The 18504-nt window shown below is 33.4% G+C and overlaps 1 protein-coding gene across 1 annotated transcript; it reads left to right on the top strand.

Moving 5' to 3' along the window:
- Nucleotides 1-691: 691 nt before the first annotated feature.
- Nucleotides 692-13063, top strand: LOC128224823 (tubulin-specific chaperone cofactor E-like protein). Its single transcript, XM_052934889.1, has 11 exons — nt 692-1007; nt 2314-2404; nt 3074-3174; nt 4464-4602; nt 4981-5062; nt 5519-6551; nt 7140-7198; nt 7770-7906; nt 8403-8571; nt 9800-9944; nt 10662-13063. Exons 1-11 carry the CDS (start codon nt 789-791, stop codon nt 10695-10697), a joined length of 2211 nt encoding a protein of 736 aa, XP_052790849.1. The 5' UTR covers nt 692-788; the 3' UTR covers nt 10698-13063.
- Nucleotides 13064-18504: the final 5441 nt, after the last annotated feature.

The following is an 18504-nucleotide window of genomic DNA, read 5'->3' as shown; positions in this document are numbered from 1 at the left end:
TATTAGTTAATTTCTCCCTCCCCTCCGCCCCATCTTTCGCCCTCCCTCCCACTCTCCCATTCTTCCTCAGGCTTCCTCCTCTGCCCCCCCCCCCACCTCCTTTCCGAGTCCCCTCTCGTTGTCTTGCTACATTCTCTGCCAACACATGAAAAAAAATCCCCTTTCACTTGTGATGCTTGATTGTGTGTATGATAATACCACAGGTGTCGCTTAATAATTGCTTAAATATAACGCCAGTGTGGGGAACGAAAACACGGATCGATGTTGTCGTGTTTTTTTTTATGAATAATAAGATCTTCATCTTGATTTCTTTGCCAAGAGAAAGGTATGCTATTTTATTTGCGATTTTCAGTGATGATCATTGCATAGTAGTGGGTCATTATATATATATTTATTTTTGGAAAAAAACGAGCAGAATAAAAACATATTTTCTGCGATTTTTTGTTTGTTTGTTTATTTTTTCGTTTAAAATGGTTAGTGTACAAGCGCATATCAAATAATTCCATACACAAGAAAAAATAAGGCTTTTAGGTCTATCAAATATCATACCAGTGTATGTCGGGAATCCTCCGCTATAAATGTTCTTTATTCCTCTCCTTGCCCTTTACCGTCTACTATCATGAAATGCAGATCGACCGTTTGGTAATTTCAGGACGTTTTGTCTCATAAACAAGGGAGGTAACTGAAAATATCAAAACAAACAAAATGAGTCAGAGATGAGAAATAGCCAAGTATATTTAAATATGACCTAAAATATCAGATGCGCTAATAAATTCCATAGTGCAAAAATGGCAGCAGGTGGCACAAGTTTTGCGATTGACTTCGAAAGTAAGAGTGACAATACTCAAAAACGCAGAATTCCAAGAAAATCTGCTAAGTCACTTGTTCAGGTTTTAAAACAAAAATACTGCACGAATCATGACATTCAAACAAAAGGTGTCACCATTGTTTTCCATGGCAAGCCAAAATCAGCTGGGGAAGCAGAACTCGATTATCTTCGGAATATGGTAAATATAACCTTTATGCACCAGTCAATTGTAACCACGGCCCCCCCAGGTCCGGGGGTATACCGGGGAAATGGGCTGTGTTTTTACCTTTCAGGTGGCCCCGCAGTGCTGGCTGAATGCGCGGTTTTGTCTTCGCTTCAAATATAGCGGAGAATGGGCCATACCCAGGGTCTCTGGGGTGTGGGGGCATTTGGCCGGGATTTTACCATCTGTTCGTCCTCGCAGGGCGGGGATTTTAGGCGGGGTTGGCTGAACCGAAAGTCAAAGTCCCCGCTATTTCCCGGACCTGGGGGCTGTGGTTACAATTGACTGGTGCATTACTCTGGAATAAAAAGTATACTGTATCATTAAAATTAAAAAATAAATTGTTTCAAATTTATGACCAAAGTCGCTGATATTGCATAATCTGGTATTTGAATTTTTCAATTAAACTAGGCCATAATACAACTTTGTGTGAATTCTTGAATTTAGTGACTGTACAAACTACATGTCCTTTGAGGACAAGTACAATAAAATAGTGTGTAATTACTGTATTGTATAATTTACAAATAAAATAGGTGAAGGCAGAACGCTGTTAATCATCTGTGTTATTGGCTGGAACAGCTTGAGCTAGCAGTGCATTCCAGATAGATTTTGTTCTCCAAAATAATGATTCCTTGGACCTAAATATGTATATTTGTTTGCTTTATTTCACTCAGATTTATTAGGCTTCATGTAAGAACATTGGGGAATGGCTATCAAGTTATCTCCTGTTTAAAGCTTTAAAGGGTCTTCATATGGAAACACACAATCAATTATTTATTTTTTTTAACAACAGACTATATATAACAATGATAGGGTTGGAACCTTTTTCGTAGGTAGAGTTGGGTAACCGGAACCAAAACCTCTTTTTTTCGGCCTTGCGTCATACATGATTCTAGAACATAGGATAAAGAATATGAGTCTATACCTCATCACTTCTAATTTGTCTGGGTTAAAGACAATTTGTCACGTTTTTCCCACAGTTCCATTAGTCCTCTAGATTTTGTTTGCCTAGTAGCGTCCTCAGTTGGGTGTACATTCCTGTTTGAGAGACAATCATCAGCAAATAACCATGGAATAAATGATACACATTTGGGCACATTGTATGTTACTTTTTATAATACACATTGAATATTGCCATGTTGCAGTACAACTAGACAGTTTTGGGAAGGTTCCATCTGACAAAGCCATTGATATACAAGTATGACAGAAGACCTGATTTAATGGATCACTCATTAAATCATTAAATCAATCAAGAGAAAAAACGACCTGTTTATTGTTTCAGTGTCTTAGTGAATGTGGGATCAGGACCTCGGGGCTGGAAGCACAAAGCCTGAAGTCACTCTGTCCAAATGTAGTCGACTTGGATCTGGCTGGTAAGGTTATCATTATCAAGGTTTTCAAAATGATCCAATAATTATGTATTCAGAACATGTAAATGTAAAATGATACAATGTACATAATTAAATACATGTTTATTTGAGCACTAGGCATTGCATAATTAACAAATAACTTGATCGTTCAGCATTCAGGTTAGCTCAATCAGTAGAGTGCTTTGCCAGTGTTCTGGTAGTCATATGTTCAAGCCCAACACCAGGCACTCTTTTCCTCCAAGGTCATTTTACTTGTATCAGGAGTAAAAAGCAGGAGTGCCTGGACTGGCCTAAATGGTTAATGGGGGAAGAGTGTAATTTGTGTGAGTATGATCCAGCCACTTGGTCACAAATGTAGCTGAATGTCAGTACGTTGAGCAACTTCCAGAGTAAGTATTCCAGCAGTTGTGGGTTCAAGTCCCACCAGGGTCACGCTTTTCGTTTCAGGTTGACTTTAATGACCTGTGAAATTACAAAAAAAAAATAATGTATACAAGTATATATATACATGTGCTTCAATATTTTGGCTAAGAACTTTGGCATTGCATAATTAAGAAATAATTAAATATACAGTACCGGGTAAACTATTCAAAATTTGATAAAGAAATATGTCACTTAAATAATACATAACAGGAAATTCAAATTAATTGAAATTTTATTGTGTTTTTGCAGGTAACCTGATTGAATCTTGGGCAGAGATTTTGCCTGTGCTGTCAGAGCTAGAAAACTTGAAATTTCTCAACTTGGCTCGAAACAAGATCACCAAGGAACAAGTAGGCCCATTAATTTTATTCAGCTGTTTTTATAGCCTTTATTTCCAATTTGATGGGTACAGGTAATCTTTACGAAATGGCTGGAACAAAGGACTTGAAAGGAAAGTGCTTTTCATTATAAGTCTATTAAAAACATACATGTACCTGGTAAATGCGCTTAAATCTTTACAAAACATGTTGCTATGAAGGCATAAGTGCATAAAGGTTCTAAGTGACATTAAATAAAGAATATAGAATGTTTCCCTTTAACCTCTCGATATGATACTGAAACCTGTTTATAAAAATGATGTTTGTCTTTGTTCTGTCAGGCGGGCTAGAGGGGTCAAACTAACCTATGAAGCTGGATAATTGTAGTTCAGGTTGACCTATTGTGACCAAATTTGTATATAGAAAGAGTTACTGGTAATGGAGACCTTTCATAGGATTGAGTTTGGGGTGCCGGGTCAAGGTCTCTGTTACTAAAAATAGAAAAATGGTTGAAACTGAATATCTTTAGTTTGGGTTGACATATCTTAGTATATAGGAAGAGTTTATGGATACCTTTCATGCGATTGTGTTTTGGGGCCCTAGAGTCAATGTCACTGTTATTAAAAATAGAGAAACAGTTGAAACTGAATTCATTATTCATTATTCATTGATTAACGTTTCCCTTTAATATTCATTTTCATTCTTATACCTGCTTTCTGTCTTCTGTCCTCTAACCAATTTGACATGTTATTTTATATACACTTCTCACGAAAGTTAAACAAATAAGCTAAGTTATAATATGTTGTGAACAAAGGCTGAGGTTCTTCTGTCAATTCTTTAACCTGGTTTCATCAAAATGCAACTTTTCTTGTTATCGTATGTCTTTTACAGTTAGCCTAAAATAATTATCCCTCCTTTTTTTAATACATTGTTAATTTGTAATGGTAAAACTCTTGACCTTGTATATGAACAGTGAGTCAAAATGATCTTTTGCATTCAATCAATTATCTGATGGTAGGCTTGTAAACAGTTACCGTTGCTGGGCGGCAGGACTTCATATTAGAGGGATTGCACCTTCATACATAGACTAGTTAGAAAATACACTTTTGCAATTATGTTTAGGGGGTAGGTTAGGATACATGTATACTAGTCATATATTTTTGTAATTCTTGTCAGAATGATGCACTATTATTTTGTTTTTTTTCTTATTCAATGTTTATTCAAAGTTTTACTCTTTTTTAAAGATGTATTTTCTTGCAAACTTAGAGCAGGCATCCACTTTAAGTGCCTCCCTCTAAATCAGTTAGTACATGGTATTTCAGGAGGCCCTAATGACTTGGTCCAAGAGACTTCCAGCCGTGGAGAATGTGGTGTTGAACAGTACAGGGGCAAACTGGCAGGCTGTGTTGACACTAGCATGCATGTTGGACAGTCTGCAAGAACTGCATATATGTGGAAATGGTTGGGGATTTCTCTTTGCCCATATTTTTTGTGCAAAATTTCAAGTTTCGTGTCAGATCTTTTTGGGTAAAAATTAACAAGATCTTTTTGGGACAGGCATTAAACAAATGGTAAACTATTGATTTAATTCATTATTACATCTCTGACCTTTAATCCTTTACTGTATTGTAATCATTTAATAGAATTTATAAATGAAAATATCACAAATCTCAATGTCTGCAAATGTAACTTTCAAATTTGACAGGCAAGGAACATAGCCCTGCATTTAAATATTTTTTTATTGTTGAGTTATGCCCGTTGTGAAATGATGATTTTTGTTTGTTTTGCTGTCAGAGGTTAATAGCTACTAATATAACGGGTTTTCTATATTCATTACAGACTACACCCAGCTCCCTGATGCAGGGTTTAAGGGTCTTGAGAGTGTCTACTGCCTTCGGATGAACGATAACAGCATTCAAAGGTTAGTGGTACGACATCAGTCTGGATAAATTCACACAGTTACACCCCCTGTTAGTAAAATTTCGATAGGGTCTTAAGGAACTCCAGGATAATAGGCAAGAGGAGATTTTATTTTTTGGAAGCACTATAGTTTGTGTACTGTACCGTATGAAATTGTTCGGGCCTTCTGATTCCGATTTTTTCCTTCTTTGAGCATGATGATTTTTGGGAGAAATGTTTTCAGAATTTTTTTTGGAAATCGATCAGAATAAATTCCAATTGCAAATGGTAAAAAAATGTGAATTCATTTGTTCAACACCTTTATATATTCTTATATATTATATATGCATAATTACATAAATGGTTCCACTTTTGACACAATTTTATTTCTGAAATTAAACAATCCTGCACTCCCTCCACAACTTTTATTAATATGTTCCTGAGAAACTTAAGATTAACTTCTTGTCTGTCATTGCAGCTGGGAAGAAATCTGGAAGCTCAGACATTTACCAAACCTGAAATACTTAATACTGTCTGGCAATCCCTTAACTGATATATACTACCATGAGGATGACCTTGCTGGTCAAGGTCAAAATGAAGGAAGTAATACAGATGATGGCGTTGTTGGTAAATGTAAAGTCAAAGAAGAAACTATAATTGCTGGTCAAGGTCAAAATAAGGATGGTGACCTAGACACTGTCAAAAATGATCAACAGAAGGACAACAGTCTTGAGAATGACCTTGATAGCCAAGGTCAAAACAAGGATAGTAACATTTGCACTGTCACTGATGATCAGAAAAAAGAACACCATTCTAAACATGACCTTGACACAAAGGGTCAAGGCAATAGTGAAAACATTGACCTCGAAGCTGAATCAAAAGAAATCAATTCAACCTTTGACTGTGATACTGTCAAGAAGGCAAAACTTTTTACATGTGATTCTCAAGCTAAAAGCTGTGATACTCAAATTGCTGTAAATGAATTTGTTAAAATTAATGGGCAAGAAATATTTCAGCCATGTGATGTACTAGAAAATGCTGAAAGTCAGTCTAAAGATGCAGTTATTATGGATGATCTTCAGTCGGATGAAAGAGGTCTTAACAATCAGAAAAACAATGATATTAAAGATGAAGTAACCAAAACTAAGATGGAAACAAGGCCTGAAGCAACTATGAAAAGCAATAATGATATAATACATGAAAGTACACAACTCATGTTTGATCAACAAAGTAGTTTTCCTGAAACGATGGACAAGGGTAATGAATCAAAGGTTGATGTAGAAGCTGGGCATCAGGAACAAAGTGGTACTTATGAAAGTAATGACGCAGATGAAGGAAAGCAATCCATAGAAAACAATGAAACAAGCCAAAGTGTGCGAGAAAGAGCAGAGGCAATAGAAAAACCATTTCAAGCCTTAGAAACACTCTGTTTGAGTGATACTCACATTAAGAAGTGGAAACACCTGGATGCCTTGAAGGCGTTCCCTTCTTTGTCTTCAGTCAGGATAAAGGTAAGATGATTGTTCATCGAACTTAAACTTTTTAATGAACAATCCAGAATTCTTACAAAAATATTGAAACAAGCTTAGCCATGAAGAATTCTGATTTTGAGGAAGTCAGATGAATAATTCGCCATTCAGGGCTTGCAGGCTTGTGATCATTTTGACCTCTGGGTAGACTAGATATTAAACCAAAAGGTTAAATATATGTATCCTGCATTCTGGTTGGAATGTATGCGATTAATAACTTTCTAGCATTTCAACAAAAGTGATTTTTAAAATAGTATTATTACATATTGCAGTATTTTATCTTTAAGATTTTATTCAATATGATAGATAGATAATTATTTTATTTTGAAAACATATTCAATAAGCCACATGGCCGGTGACAAACAAAATATTAATGGTGTTTTTTTTGTTGACAAACTGAAAGCATAATGATTTTACCAGATAACAATTACATGACTTGTGCATATATTAACTAATTATTATACAAGCTTGGGCTTGTTCAATTGTAAGCTAACAACAGATGATACCTGTCTGACAAGTTATTTGCTGATAATCAATTTCATGTACAAAGTTTTGTGGTCACATTTTCAGAACATTCAGCTTGCCTCTAAACTGAGTGCAGAGGACAGGAGAAACATGTTTATTGCATGGTAATGACTTATTTCATGTATATATTTTGCAAATATAACAACCCTAAAGCAAAGATGCCAGGCAATAAATTGTTATACCCCCAGATCATGTCCTGTCACATACTGCCATATTCCACTGCGTCTCTGATTATTTTTTTGTGTCTCATGTAGTTACAAAGGTATTGCACCTATCCTTATACATAGTAATGTGTGTTGCATGTGAAATTGTGCTACTGCAAATTGTGTGATATTTCACTCAGTAAAGCAAGAGCTATGGTCCATGACTTAGTAAAATATGGTCTGAAAAATACCATTCCTGCATCCAGGCAGGGTCTGCGGGTATTCTTTACTTCTGCTTTTATTACCTTCTTCTTGTAATTATTTGGTACTGGCTTTTTTCTTTCATTTCTTGCATGACAATAATCTGCTTATCCTGAAGTCTGAGCAACATAATCTCACACTTTCATCAATTGTTTCACATGTAAAATCACTTTATCTGGGTGTTAAATTCTGCCCGTGAGTTCTAAGTGCTGCTATTTTCAATGTCACTTCAAACTTTATTGCTTAGAGCAACCCTTAATGTTTCTTCCAGCCTTCCGAGGATCCGTAACTTGAACGGGAGTGAGATATCGGACACAGAGAGGGAGCGGGCGGAGCGTCACTTGGTCAGATGCTTCTCAGAGAAGAAATACAAGCCGCCCATATACGCTACACTGGAGAAAAAATATGGTACTGTTTAAAAAAAGTCAAGATGTGATAGCCTTCATGTCATCAGCATCATCAGCAGTGCTGTCTGTGTGTGATAACTTTTAACGTTGGCTTTACTAAAAAAATTCAAGATATTTAAATGAAACTTAGTACACATGTTGTCGGAGACAATATACAAGGGCTATGCCCCTTCTCGTACCAAGAAAATATATTAATATTTTTGGTATTGACTTAAGGTGCTTTTAACACCAATTGTTGTTTGTCCTTTATATAAACCTTACATCGGACCATTGATATTTTGTCCTTTATATAAACCTTACATCGGACCATTGATATTTTGAATCAGTTTTACTCAGTTGCAAATAAGGTTATGCTGATATATTTTCCAATCAAGTGAAAAAGTCATTGAGGTTTCATTTCAAGTGCATATTCATATGATAAAAATAACATCTTTATATTCAGAAGGAAACACATAACCTTCTCGCCTGTTTGGAAACACATTGATGTTTTATTACAGGTAAACTTACGCCCTTGGTCGACATAGACATCAGCAAGGGATACAAGGAGCATGTGACCTTGACCTTCCATCAGAATTCGGAGGTTGTTTTCACAGAAACTGTCAGTGTCAAAGAACACACTGGCAGTCTGAGAAACATGATTGGCAAAAAAATCGGACTTGTGAAAGGGTGAGTGCACGATATTAGTGTTGAGAATCGGTTAGAGATTGTTTATCAATAATCGGTTCCTTTCAGGTTACTGATTATCGATAGTACAATCATTTTTTGACAATACATTAATTGTAGTTTCTTTCTTGTATAAATTTTGTAAACTTTAACTATGCTTATGGTATGTGTATGTTTGATGTTATTTAATGTTGTTGTTGCTTTCAGCCATATTGTTTATAATAACAACTTAACACTTTCAAATGTATAAATGAACTCAAAGAACTGTTGTCCGGTTAGCGCTGTGGTTAGCATACTCACTTCTTGCCTAGGCAACTCGGGTTCAATTCCCGGCTTGGGCACATGTGAGTTTGGTTCGTCATGGTCACCAAGCCAGACAAGTGGGTTTCTTCCGGGTTCTCCGGTGTTTTCCCCACAAACACAAGACCACACTCTCAGGTAAAATCATGCCAACGGGAGTGATTAATATGATGTTGTAATAACTTATTTCACAATCATTGTAAAATATATATGTAAAGAAAATTGGCGGAAATAAACCAAACATAAATAACAAGAAGAAAGAAGAAAACAACTCACCGGTTGAATCGATGATCAATTATGGCAAAATGAAAATGATTGCCGCCAATTTTAGGTCTAAATAATCAATTTTTGATTATAATCGATCATTGGAACATCACTACATGATATAATTTTTTCCTATGTTTTTCAAATACTGGATACATGTTTATTTTCAATTTTTAATTTCATTTTTTGGGAATGCTTACTGTATAAAGGTTTAAGTTTTTTAGTTAAGGCGCCATTCGCAATGTTGCAATTTGCCTGGCCCCTATTTATCAAACTATCTGAACTACATGTACCTTAAATAGCAGGGTCGAGCTAAGCTGACTATTTTGAATGATTTGATTTTAAACGCTTTATTTATATTTTTTTTGATGTTTCTGCCTTAAGGCCTTTTTCAAAATTCTAACAAAGAAACTCTTTTTACATTTTGAGACAGATTTTATATGGTTTGAGATTTAAAAATGTTTTTTGGTTGGTGTTAAGGCAGAATTTTGAACTTTGAAAAGGACATACTCTCCCTCAGACTTTAAAAACCAGATACATGACCAAATGTCATTATTTTGTGTGTGTGTGTTTTTTTTAAGAGAACTTGTGTGATAAATTCTATATCGAATGACCACTTATGGTAGTAATGTAATATCCTTTTTATAAATATATTTTTATATTTCAGCAAGCAGAGCCTGAAGATGTTTCACCACTATACAAGTCCACAGCACCAGATGGACAGAGTTGACGACCCTTTTGAACAGATACCCATAAGCGCCCTCCCTCTAAGCAGATATGATGTTTTAGATGGCGATGAAATCCATTTTGAGGTTGTTGTTAAAGACAGCAAAACATTTTTTTCTAACTAGATGGAGGTTCAATGGTCCATAATTGCTTACATCTGGGTCTGAGTAAATCACTCATGGTAGCAAAATTTCATGCTACAAGAAGTTTGTTGTTAAGAATTGATGTAAAAGATAACACAATTATTTACTTTCATCAACGTCTAGTTTGTTGAAAAAAAATGTTTTGCAAAACAGTTGAACCCGGATGGCTAAAATACATTGAGCCTCGGGAAAATCAAGCCAAGCGGGAATGATTACCTTTAGTAGAAAAAAATATGTCCTTTGCATCTAGTTTGAGCCAACAAGGAAATCGAGCTAAGCGAGCTCGAGCCTAAGTAGGTTGACTGTATTAAAAAAAAAATCTTTTTTCAATTTTCAAACTAAGACTCGAGACCTTCGTGAATATTGGCCCTGCTTTTGAATTTCCTTGTTTTGTGGACCAGCAGATTTATATGCAGATATACTCTATGTTATTAGAACTACCATAACACTTAGTAGACCAAATTCATACTGGTTTTCACATGACTGAAATAAGAAAGAATTAATTATTATAACATTATAATTCCCATTGATAAATTTGGTATGCCAAAGTATAGCATCAGACATCTGTGCATGTTTATACCCCTATAAACAGAGTGGTGTGTGTGGGTAGTAATGATTCCTGTAAAAGCTCTAGTTACATGTATGCTGATACAATTTCAGGTTGTTGCAGACGCACCCACCATACGTTTTGCATGAGTCTGCCTGACAAGTTTACTTACAACCACAGACATGTTACTGGACTAGGGGAAAGGTTTTCCAGACAAAGGGGACCAGATATTTCACTTTTGAATTATAACAGTGTTAAAAAATATGCCAGTTGTTGTGGTCCCTTGTTATGATTTGATATGTAAGGCGGCATATGATGACAACACTATGAAATTTTGATAAACCAAAGTCTATATATATATTCACTATTTAAATGTCTTCAGTCTCAGTTTGAGGTTGGACTCAGAAAAATATTTTTTGAGTAGTACAATATTTCTTTAATATAGCTCTATTTGTCAAAAGATACATATATAGTTGTAAACCATGTAATTTGACCTATAGATGTAAAACATTTTCAATACCAATGCTTACTAGAGGCAATATTACAGTTATTGATAAGAATTCAAATTTGCTGTTTTGAGTCTTAAACTGTTTGATAGTAGTTGTTATACATTGTTTATTGTGATATGAGGCTGGACAAGAACAATTTATCATTATTTCACACTTGAATATTCTGTGTGTGATTTTTATGCCATTTCTTTTCTCATTGCTGAAGGTTTGTTTCTGCTTCCTCATTGATTTGCTCATAATTATTTTTGCAAAAATCAATGTCATGACTCACTGAAACAAGTTCAATGAAATATATTGAACATGATAAATGTCTAAATATAAATCCCCATATTTCAAACTCACGGTGATCAATATGATTACATTCTGGAGAAAATTTTACATTTCTACATGCATGCAACCAAGTACAAGCTATATGAATGTTACATTAGTACTTTGTTAAAGTGAAACTCTTATTCAAAATCAATACAATACAAGTTTCAGATTTTGAGGTAGTAAGATTTATTATATCATAGATGACGTTGCTAGAATGAAATAACGTCATAACATGTACAAACTTTTGATTTATAATTGGTGTCAAAACTTTAAATGTGGAATCATATATTAATATGGTTTAATGTGCGCTTTATGAAGCGCCATTTCATTTAATAAGCGTTGTAAATTATAAAGTTAGTATTTATAATGTAACACAAGAGCGGTCATTCAAAACAAAATTGATTACATTAAAAAAAAAAAATTGATAAAAGCTCTGAGAGGATAATTTAATCCATTTTAAGAAACTTGTTTACTGAATTCTGTAGTGTTGGGAATCGGACATAAAAGATACTATCGATAACCGGTTTATGAAACCGATCAATGATCGATTATTAATTGGTTGAATCAGCATTTGGTCAGTATATGCACCAGTTCTAAGTACCAATGTTCCCTTACAATATTGTTTGTACATTTCTTTGTAAAATTACATTTTTTTATTCAGAAAGTGATCTTTTGTGTTTACAAGTTACTAATAAGTTAAATTATAATGAAAATTTGTCATAAGATACTGTAGTGACTTACTGACTTGATCAGAATATGACAAGATAACTTAACATAGTAACATATTAACATTTCAACATTAACTTGCAATAAACAGAAAAAGAAAATTAGTAGCGGTTGCCTTGTTTCTATAATCGATTGTTCAAATTTCACTATGGATTGTCGCTGACGTAGGCCTTTCCGATCAATTGTCGATTATAATCGATCATCGGCACAACACTAAAATTCTGTATTGAATGGCCACTCATGTAAAAGCCCCTCTTTATTTTGGACCATTTTTCATCAACATTTACATCCTTGATATTGGCCCTGAAAAATTTGCTGTGTCATTGTTGTTTATATTAATTTGCGTTGTGATTTCTGTGAGGCATTTATGACATAATGAAATTGTGATATATTTGGCCGAGTGTTCAGAACTTTGTTAAAGTTAACAACGTTTTTAACCTCATCGTTGTCAACTTTCAAATCTCTTCTGCTATTGAAGTTGAATGGATATTCTTGCGATCTGCCTCATTTCTCACAATATTTGAGACAACTGTTTCATCTGAACTTGTTTATATTTAAATATATTGGCACACTATCTAATATTTCACGTTTAAGAGTTAACAAGTGGTTAATCACAATGTTAACTTTTACAAAGTTCTGAACAATCAGCCAATTGTTTTCTACTTATAACACCATTTCTGGTGGTCTTTCATGCTCCAGAAACGTAAATGTTACAGCAGGCATTTGAAGATTAAGGCGGAGTTAACACCGCCACTATTCAATGCTTCAAAGTATTGAAATGCTAAAATATTTTGCAAACAGTTGTAATGTACATGCATGACCATGTTTCAGCAGTAGACTTTTTTAAATAGAAGTATATGTACATCTTTTAGCATGGGGTTTGATAATTTCCTTGGACATAAAGATTCCATCACTGTTTTCATGATGTAGCAGAAATATAAGTTGAGAAATAAAGCCTTAAAAATGTTTTATTAGTTACTGTTTCTGTTTTTTGACATTACCATATTTGAGACAATGCATGTGGTCAAGACCTTATTGAAAGGTCAATGCCACACAAAGAGGTCAACATACATGTGTTACTGTGAAATCATAAATATTTGTGGGATATTAATTTTCGGGGATTTCGTGGATAGGTTTATCCATGAAATCAAGATCCCAAATAAAATTTGACCTTTAATTCTAAAATCATACTGGCTTTGTAAAAGGGGTATACAAGTATTCACATGAATATACATGGTCGCCGTACCGTATATAACTGTAAGTACCAGTACCTAAATCATAGTTTATTTTACTATTTAGTATTAATACATTTTATATTCTATATTATTTAACCTCAATGATAATAAATTCAAGTCAATTATTAGTACTTGCATTCATTTTTTTTTTTTGTATGACATTGCCAGTCATTACAGAACATGAAAACAAGCTGACTATCAACCTCCTGTTGCGGCACATGTAAAACGTGCTGATTATTAACCTCTTGTGTTTGAGCGCCGCCACTTGATTTTGTTTGTTTGATCAAATATGTAATCGATTATTTAATTTAATGCTCTTTCTGTGTTTTCACAGTTTGCAAAATTCTTAATTGACATTCTATGGCTTCAATATTTTATATCCTTGATTTGGTTCATCTGTATTTATAACCTGTAAATTAATGATCAAGCGATAGCTGAAATGGGTATCTGCGATGATTGACATATTGTCTCATTGTAGTGTCATAAACTGCTCGACAGATATGATACATAGCATGATATCAGCGCATGGTGAATGTGAACACGATACAAGATCGCAGTTTTGATTTATTTTCAAAAAATTAAAATCCACGAATTAAAGGAACCACAAAACTGTCCTTTTTCGAAAAAAACAATATTAAATATTTGGGCTCAATTGTGTTCTCTCATTGAAATTCAAGACAAGGGCAGTTTCATTTCATAGTTCAAAGGTCAAGGTCACATCATTGTTGTTATGTTGGATTTGAAACTTACTTCCTAGTGGAATTTCTTATTGAAATTCTCGCAAAAATCAGATTACGACTACGCTTTATAATATCTGCTTACCGTACATATATTTAATCATAAGTCCAATGATCATTTGTTTAGGGTTATCACATGACTAGTAAATATCTCCATTGGTCTGATAACAAGGGTGGTTGGGCATGGTAATAATGTCAGTTGACATCACGCGATTGGAAGCCATTAGCTCCACCTGATCCCTTGTCAGAGATTGCTCATCAGAACCTTATCTCTTTGGTTTGGTCAAAGTTAGCCAAAATGATTTTTGATCGGTCAATATACATCCAATAATCACAATTAACCAATCAAATCATTTAAATGTGCAAACTTATCAAAAAGATAACCTGTGGAAAACTTATCCAAGTTTTATGCAAATGGCTGCTGTTGAATTATTCAACTCATCAGAACCTTATTTCTTTGGTTTGGTCAAAGCTAGCCAAAATGATTTTTGATTGGTCAATATTTATCCAAATCATTACAATAAACCAATCAAATCATTTAAATGTGCAAACTTATCAAAAAGATAACCTTTGGAAAACTTATCCAAGTTTTATACAAATGGCTGCTGTTGAAATATACAACCATGTGCTATTTATTGACAAAAATTAATCCCTTTATTTGTCAATTATTTGTCGTGTTAATTGAAAGATTTCACAATGCGGTAAATTTGAAGTATTTCGTGCCAAGGTAGAAAAATACCATGAAACAACTTCGACAGCAAGAAGAACCAATAATCTATTCTTAACATTTATTAGTTGTTTACACGAGAATAAAACAAATGTAAATAAAACTGTGTCTATGAGAAAAATCTTGTAAGAAAAATCACAGTAAAAAGTCTATAAATATTAGACCACTAACTTATAAACCAAAAACGATACATGTTATAACATAGTTATCATAATTCCTTACAAAGATGAAAGGAGGCAACGCGTAGATAAATCAAATTTCTGAGATATTACTAAAATTCAATGAAAAGCAAACAACCTAAATAACAAAAGATTGATCTTCTTGTTTTTCGATCAAATATTATACTTAGTTAAACATTGTTATTCAATAAATATAATGTTACACATAAAACATATTATTACCATCAATATTTAACTCCTAGCACAAAACGTAATCTGGGTTCTAGGTAACAGGATTTCTTTCAAAATTCATAGTAACAAAATTGTCACTGTTCCTTTGTTCTTATAGTAATACTGATGCTACAAAATGCTGAAAGATTTATGCAAGGTTAAAATACTGTATTCAAATTAATTGCATTAATACCATCATGCATACATGTCGAGGTAAGTCTGCAAGAATGTAGTTAACACCTGAATTTATAGGACATACTACAATCTAACAGGCAGCCCTCGATATGATACCTGTAATACTTGGGAGACCATGGGACAGTTCCATCAAAAATCCGAGAAGCAAATATATATTTCATAGTTGCAGTTGATTCATCAATAATTAACTTAAGAGTTTTTTATACAAAGGAGAGACTCTCAACAGAAGGGTTGTATAAAATTGCCTGTAAGATACTAGATTAAACGGGGCACCAGGACTGGTATTCATTAAGCATGTATGGCCCCTGAGTACACTATGTTTAAAATTGCTCCAAGAATTCATGATGAAAAAGCCCCCATGTTTTATAATACTTAAAATAGAATTATTACAAGTATAATCCTGAGATGCTTGCTGTAGTTTTTTATGGCTTTCAAACTTTGTATACTCAATAAAGTTAAAAAATACAAAACACAATTCGACATACATAATAAATATGAGTAAAATTTACACCAGGAAATACTTAACAATGATAGGGAATACTGACAAACTGGATAGACTTTATTGGGAACTCGTTTATTACAGGGTTTTCCATAAATTCAGCACGTGCCGTAACAATTAAGCATGCGCAATTTGATACAAATAATTCAGCACGCGCCATGCGATTCAAACAATACAGCTTGGGCGATGTGATACAAACAATTAAGATAATGCGCCATGCAGTACAAACAATGGAAAACCCTGCAAAGATTGAGTTCCAAATATAGACTATTGCACACACTTATATCATTAACAAATAAAACTAGGATTTTAACAATACTGAATTACTGGCTGAAATTTGTTCATTTGACTGCCCATCATGTTGCAAAGGCTGATTTTCAGTTACGAGAAACCTTGTATGGTTTTTAGCATTTTAACATAAATAGGCATATAACTATACATGAAAAAAATCTTAGTTATTGTTTTTACCTTTACAGGAAATTTCTGATTTCTTTACATTAAACAACTAACACTTCAACTAATGGTAAAAAATCTACTCACAAATCGATTTATGCAATTAAAACTAAACATTTTAAAATTCCTCATTCATAAACAAAAAAGACTCTTCAGTTTGCTAACTACTATTTAAATAAAAGATGTGATTCATACCGATTTCATAAAATGATATATCTATTAATGACAATTATTACTAGTTATGCTTTTAAAATAATAATTTCACACACTGTTCATAAAGCACTTTACTTAATCATATACAAATATCTGATAGCTAGTCTATTTTAACATATATAGAAATCATTCAGAACACCTCGGCCATTTTCCATTGAAAACAACCTCGGATGACAATGTATATGGACGGTTTACAATGTCAGATAATTTTACATTTAACTACGCTGCAAGTAGATCGTGTAGTAATTTCAATTTAGCAGTTAAACTTTATGACTTTAGTCTTGGGAATCTTAATTATTTATGCAATATTACGCTTCACTGGCAATCAATCTTAACTGAGAAATACAAAATACACATTAAAACTCTACAATTAACTTATACTGTTATTTAAAAATTTACGAACTACTTCTACTGATGTACAGGCATACATCCAAGGTTGTTTTTGATGGAAAATGGCCAAGGTGTTCTGAATGAAATTGAAATTATACACAGACACTACAAGTACCCTAATATCACAGATCAGTTTCATTAAATGCTACCCTTGCAAATCATTTCTTCCAAAAAAAAATCACAATCCACTTTTGTATAAAAGTATGATTTCTACACATTGAAAGTATAATTACCTTACACAGTGTGGAGAATATAGTTTTCCCGTGGAAATTTAACTTAAAAACTCATGCATAATGTATTTTGATTTAAAAATTAATTAAGATTACAAAAAGACGGATAACTCGTTACAACACATCATAATTTTTTGATATTTGATGCTCGTTAAAATATGAAGCCTTTACCACAGTATATTATAATGTTTAGATGGGTATGCTTTTAAAGAAAAACAATGCATGGAAAATATTAAGCTACCCTGTTTACAATTAAGCATATTGTTAGCGACTGTACTTGGGAATAACAAACACATAATTATGTACACATTTAAACTTAGCACTAATGATATTTGTCAACGATAAACTGTATAATTATTTTCGAGTTAACGAGAAATGTTCTGTTCTGTTCTTATATTTGTTCAAAGGTGTTTACTTACAGTCACAAAATACATAAGAACATTTCATGCAGTGATATAAGGAATTATTGAAGTATTGTTACTTCCAAATTACTAACTTGTTACAAAAAATAATAATGCTCTGGTTTTGGTATAAATGGAAGTTTTTCTAACTTACGAGTACCGTAGATTGCATAGTTTATAATAATAGATAAATAATTTGTAATACAACAATAAGACAGTCCAAACAGAGTAATACAATATAGCAGTTCACAGACTGCATGCCAAAAATGAGCAAGGAAGTTGCATGCACATCAAGCCATAGGGGGCAGTATCAGAGATGGTGAAAATCTTTATTAATATTATGTAAAATATTTTATAAAAATATTTGGCTGATTGTTCAGAACATGTTTAAAAGTTAACAACATTGTTAACGTAATCATTGTTAACTTTAAAATCTTTACTGCTCTGAAACGTTAAAAAGAGCTGAAGATTTGAGACAACTATTTTAGCTGTACCTGCTTCATTTAAATATTTGAGCTCATATCATCAAATAATTTACGGTTAAATCCAAGCAACAATTTCGTTAATCACAGTGTTTCCTTTAACAATGCTTTGAACAATCGGCCGATTGTTTCACCATCTCTAATTAATAGTGCCAAGTAGGCATCATGCAGTAAAAATGACAAATAGTTTCAAAGAGAAAAGCTATTGGCAAGTATATAATTCTAAACTCACATTGGCACTTCCGTACACTAACTACTAAATTCCACACATACTGACTATGAGCTTATTTGCAAAGGAAAACATTCTTTAATTTTAAATATAGTTTATTCTAGATTTAAGGCAATTTAAATCTAGCTTCAAAATATCCAGACAGGATTTTTAAGAGAAATGTCTATTTAAAGAGAACTAAAAATCAGGTTTAAACCCCCCCACCCACCCCATAAAGATTGTTTTTAAA

This window comes from Mya arenaria, chromosome 17, assembly GCF_026914265.1.
Source record: "Mya arenaria isolate MELC-2E11 chromosome 17, ASM2691426v1".
Classification (NCBI taxonomy): domain Eukaryota; kingdom Metazoa; phylum Mollusca; class Bivalvia; order Myida; family Myidae; genus Mya; species Mya arenaria.
This window is presented reverse-complemented; position numbering and strand designations above follow the sequence as displayed.

Bases quoted from the DNA above. Each gene is read 5' to 3' on its own strand.
- LOC128224823 (XM_052934889.1), top strand. From the start codon at position 789: ATGGCAGCAGGTGGCACAAGTTTTGCGATTGACTTCGAAAGTAAGAGT. The intron at 3,175-4,463 runs GTAGGCCCATTA...ATGGTATTTCAG, and splicing joins ACAAGATCACCAAGGAACAA to GAGGCCCTAATGACTTGGTC. The intron at 9,945-10,661 runs GTTGTTGTTAAA...ATACAATTTCAG, and splicing joins GCGATGAAATCCATTTTGAG to GTTGTTGCAGACGCACCCAC.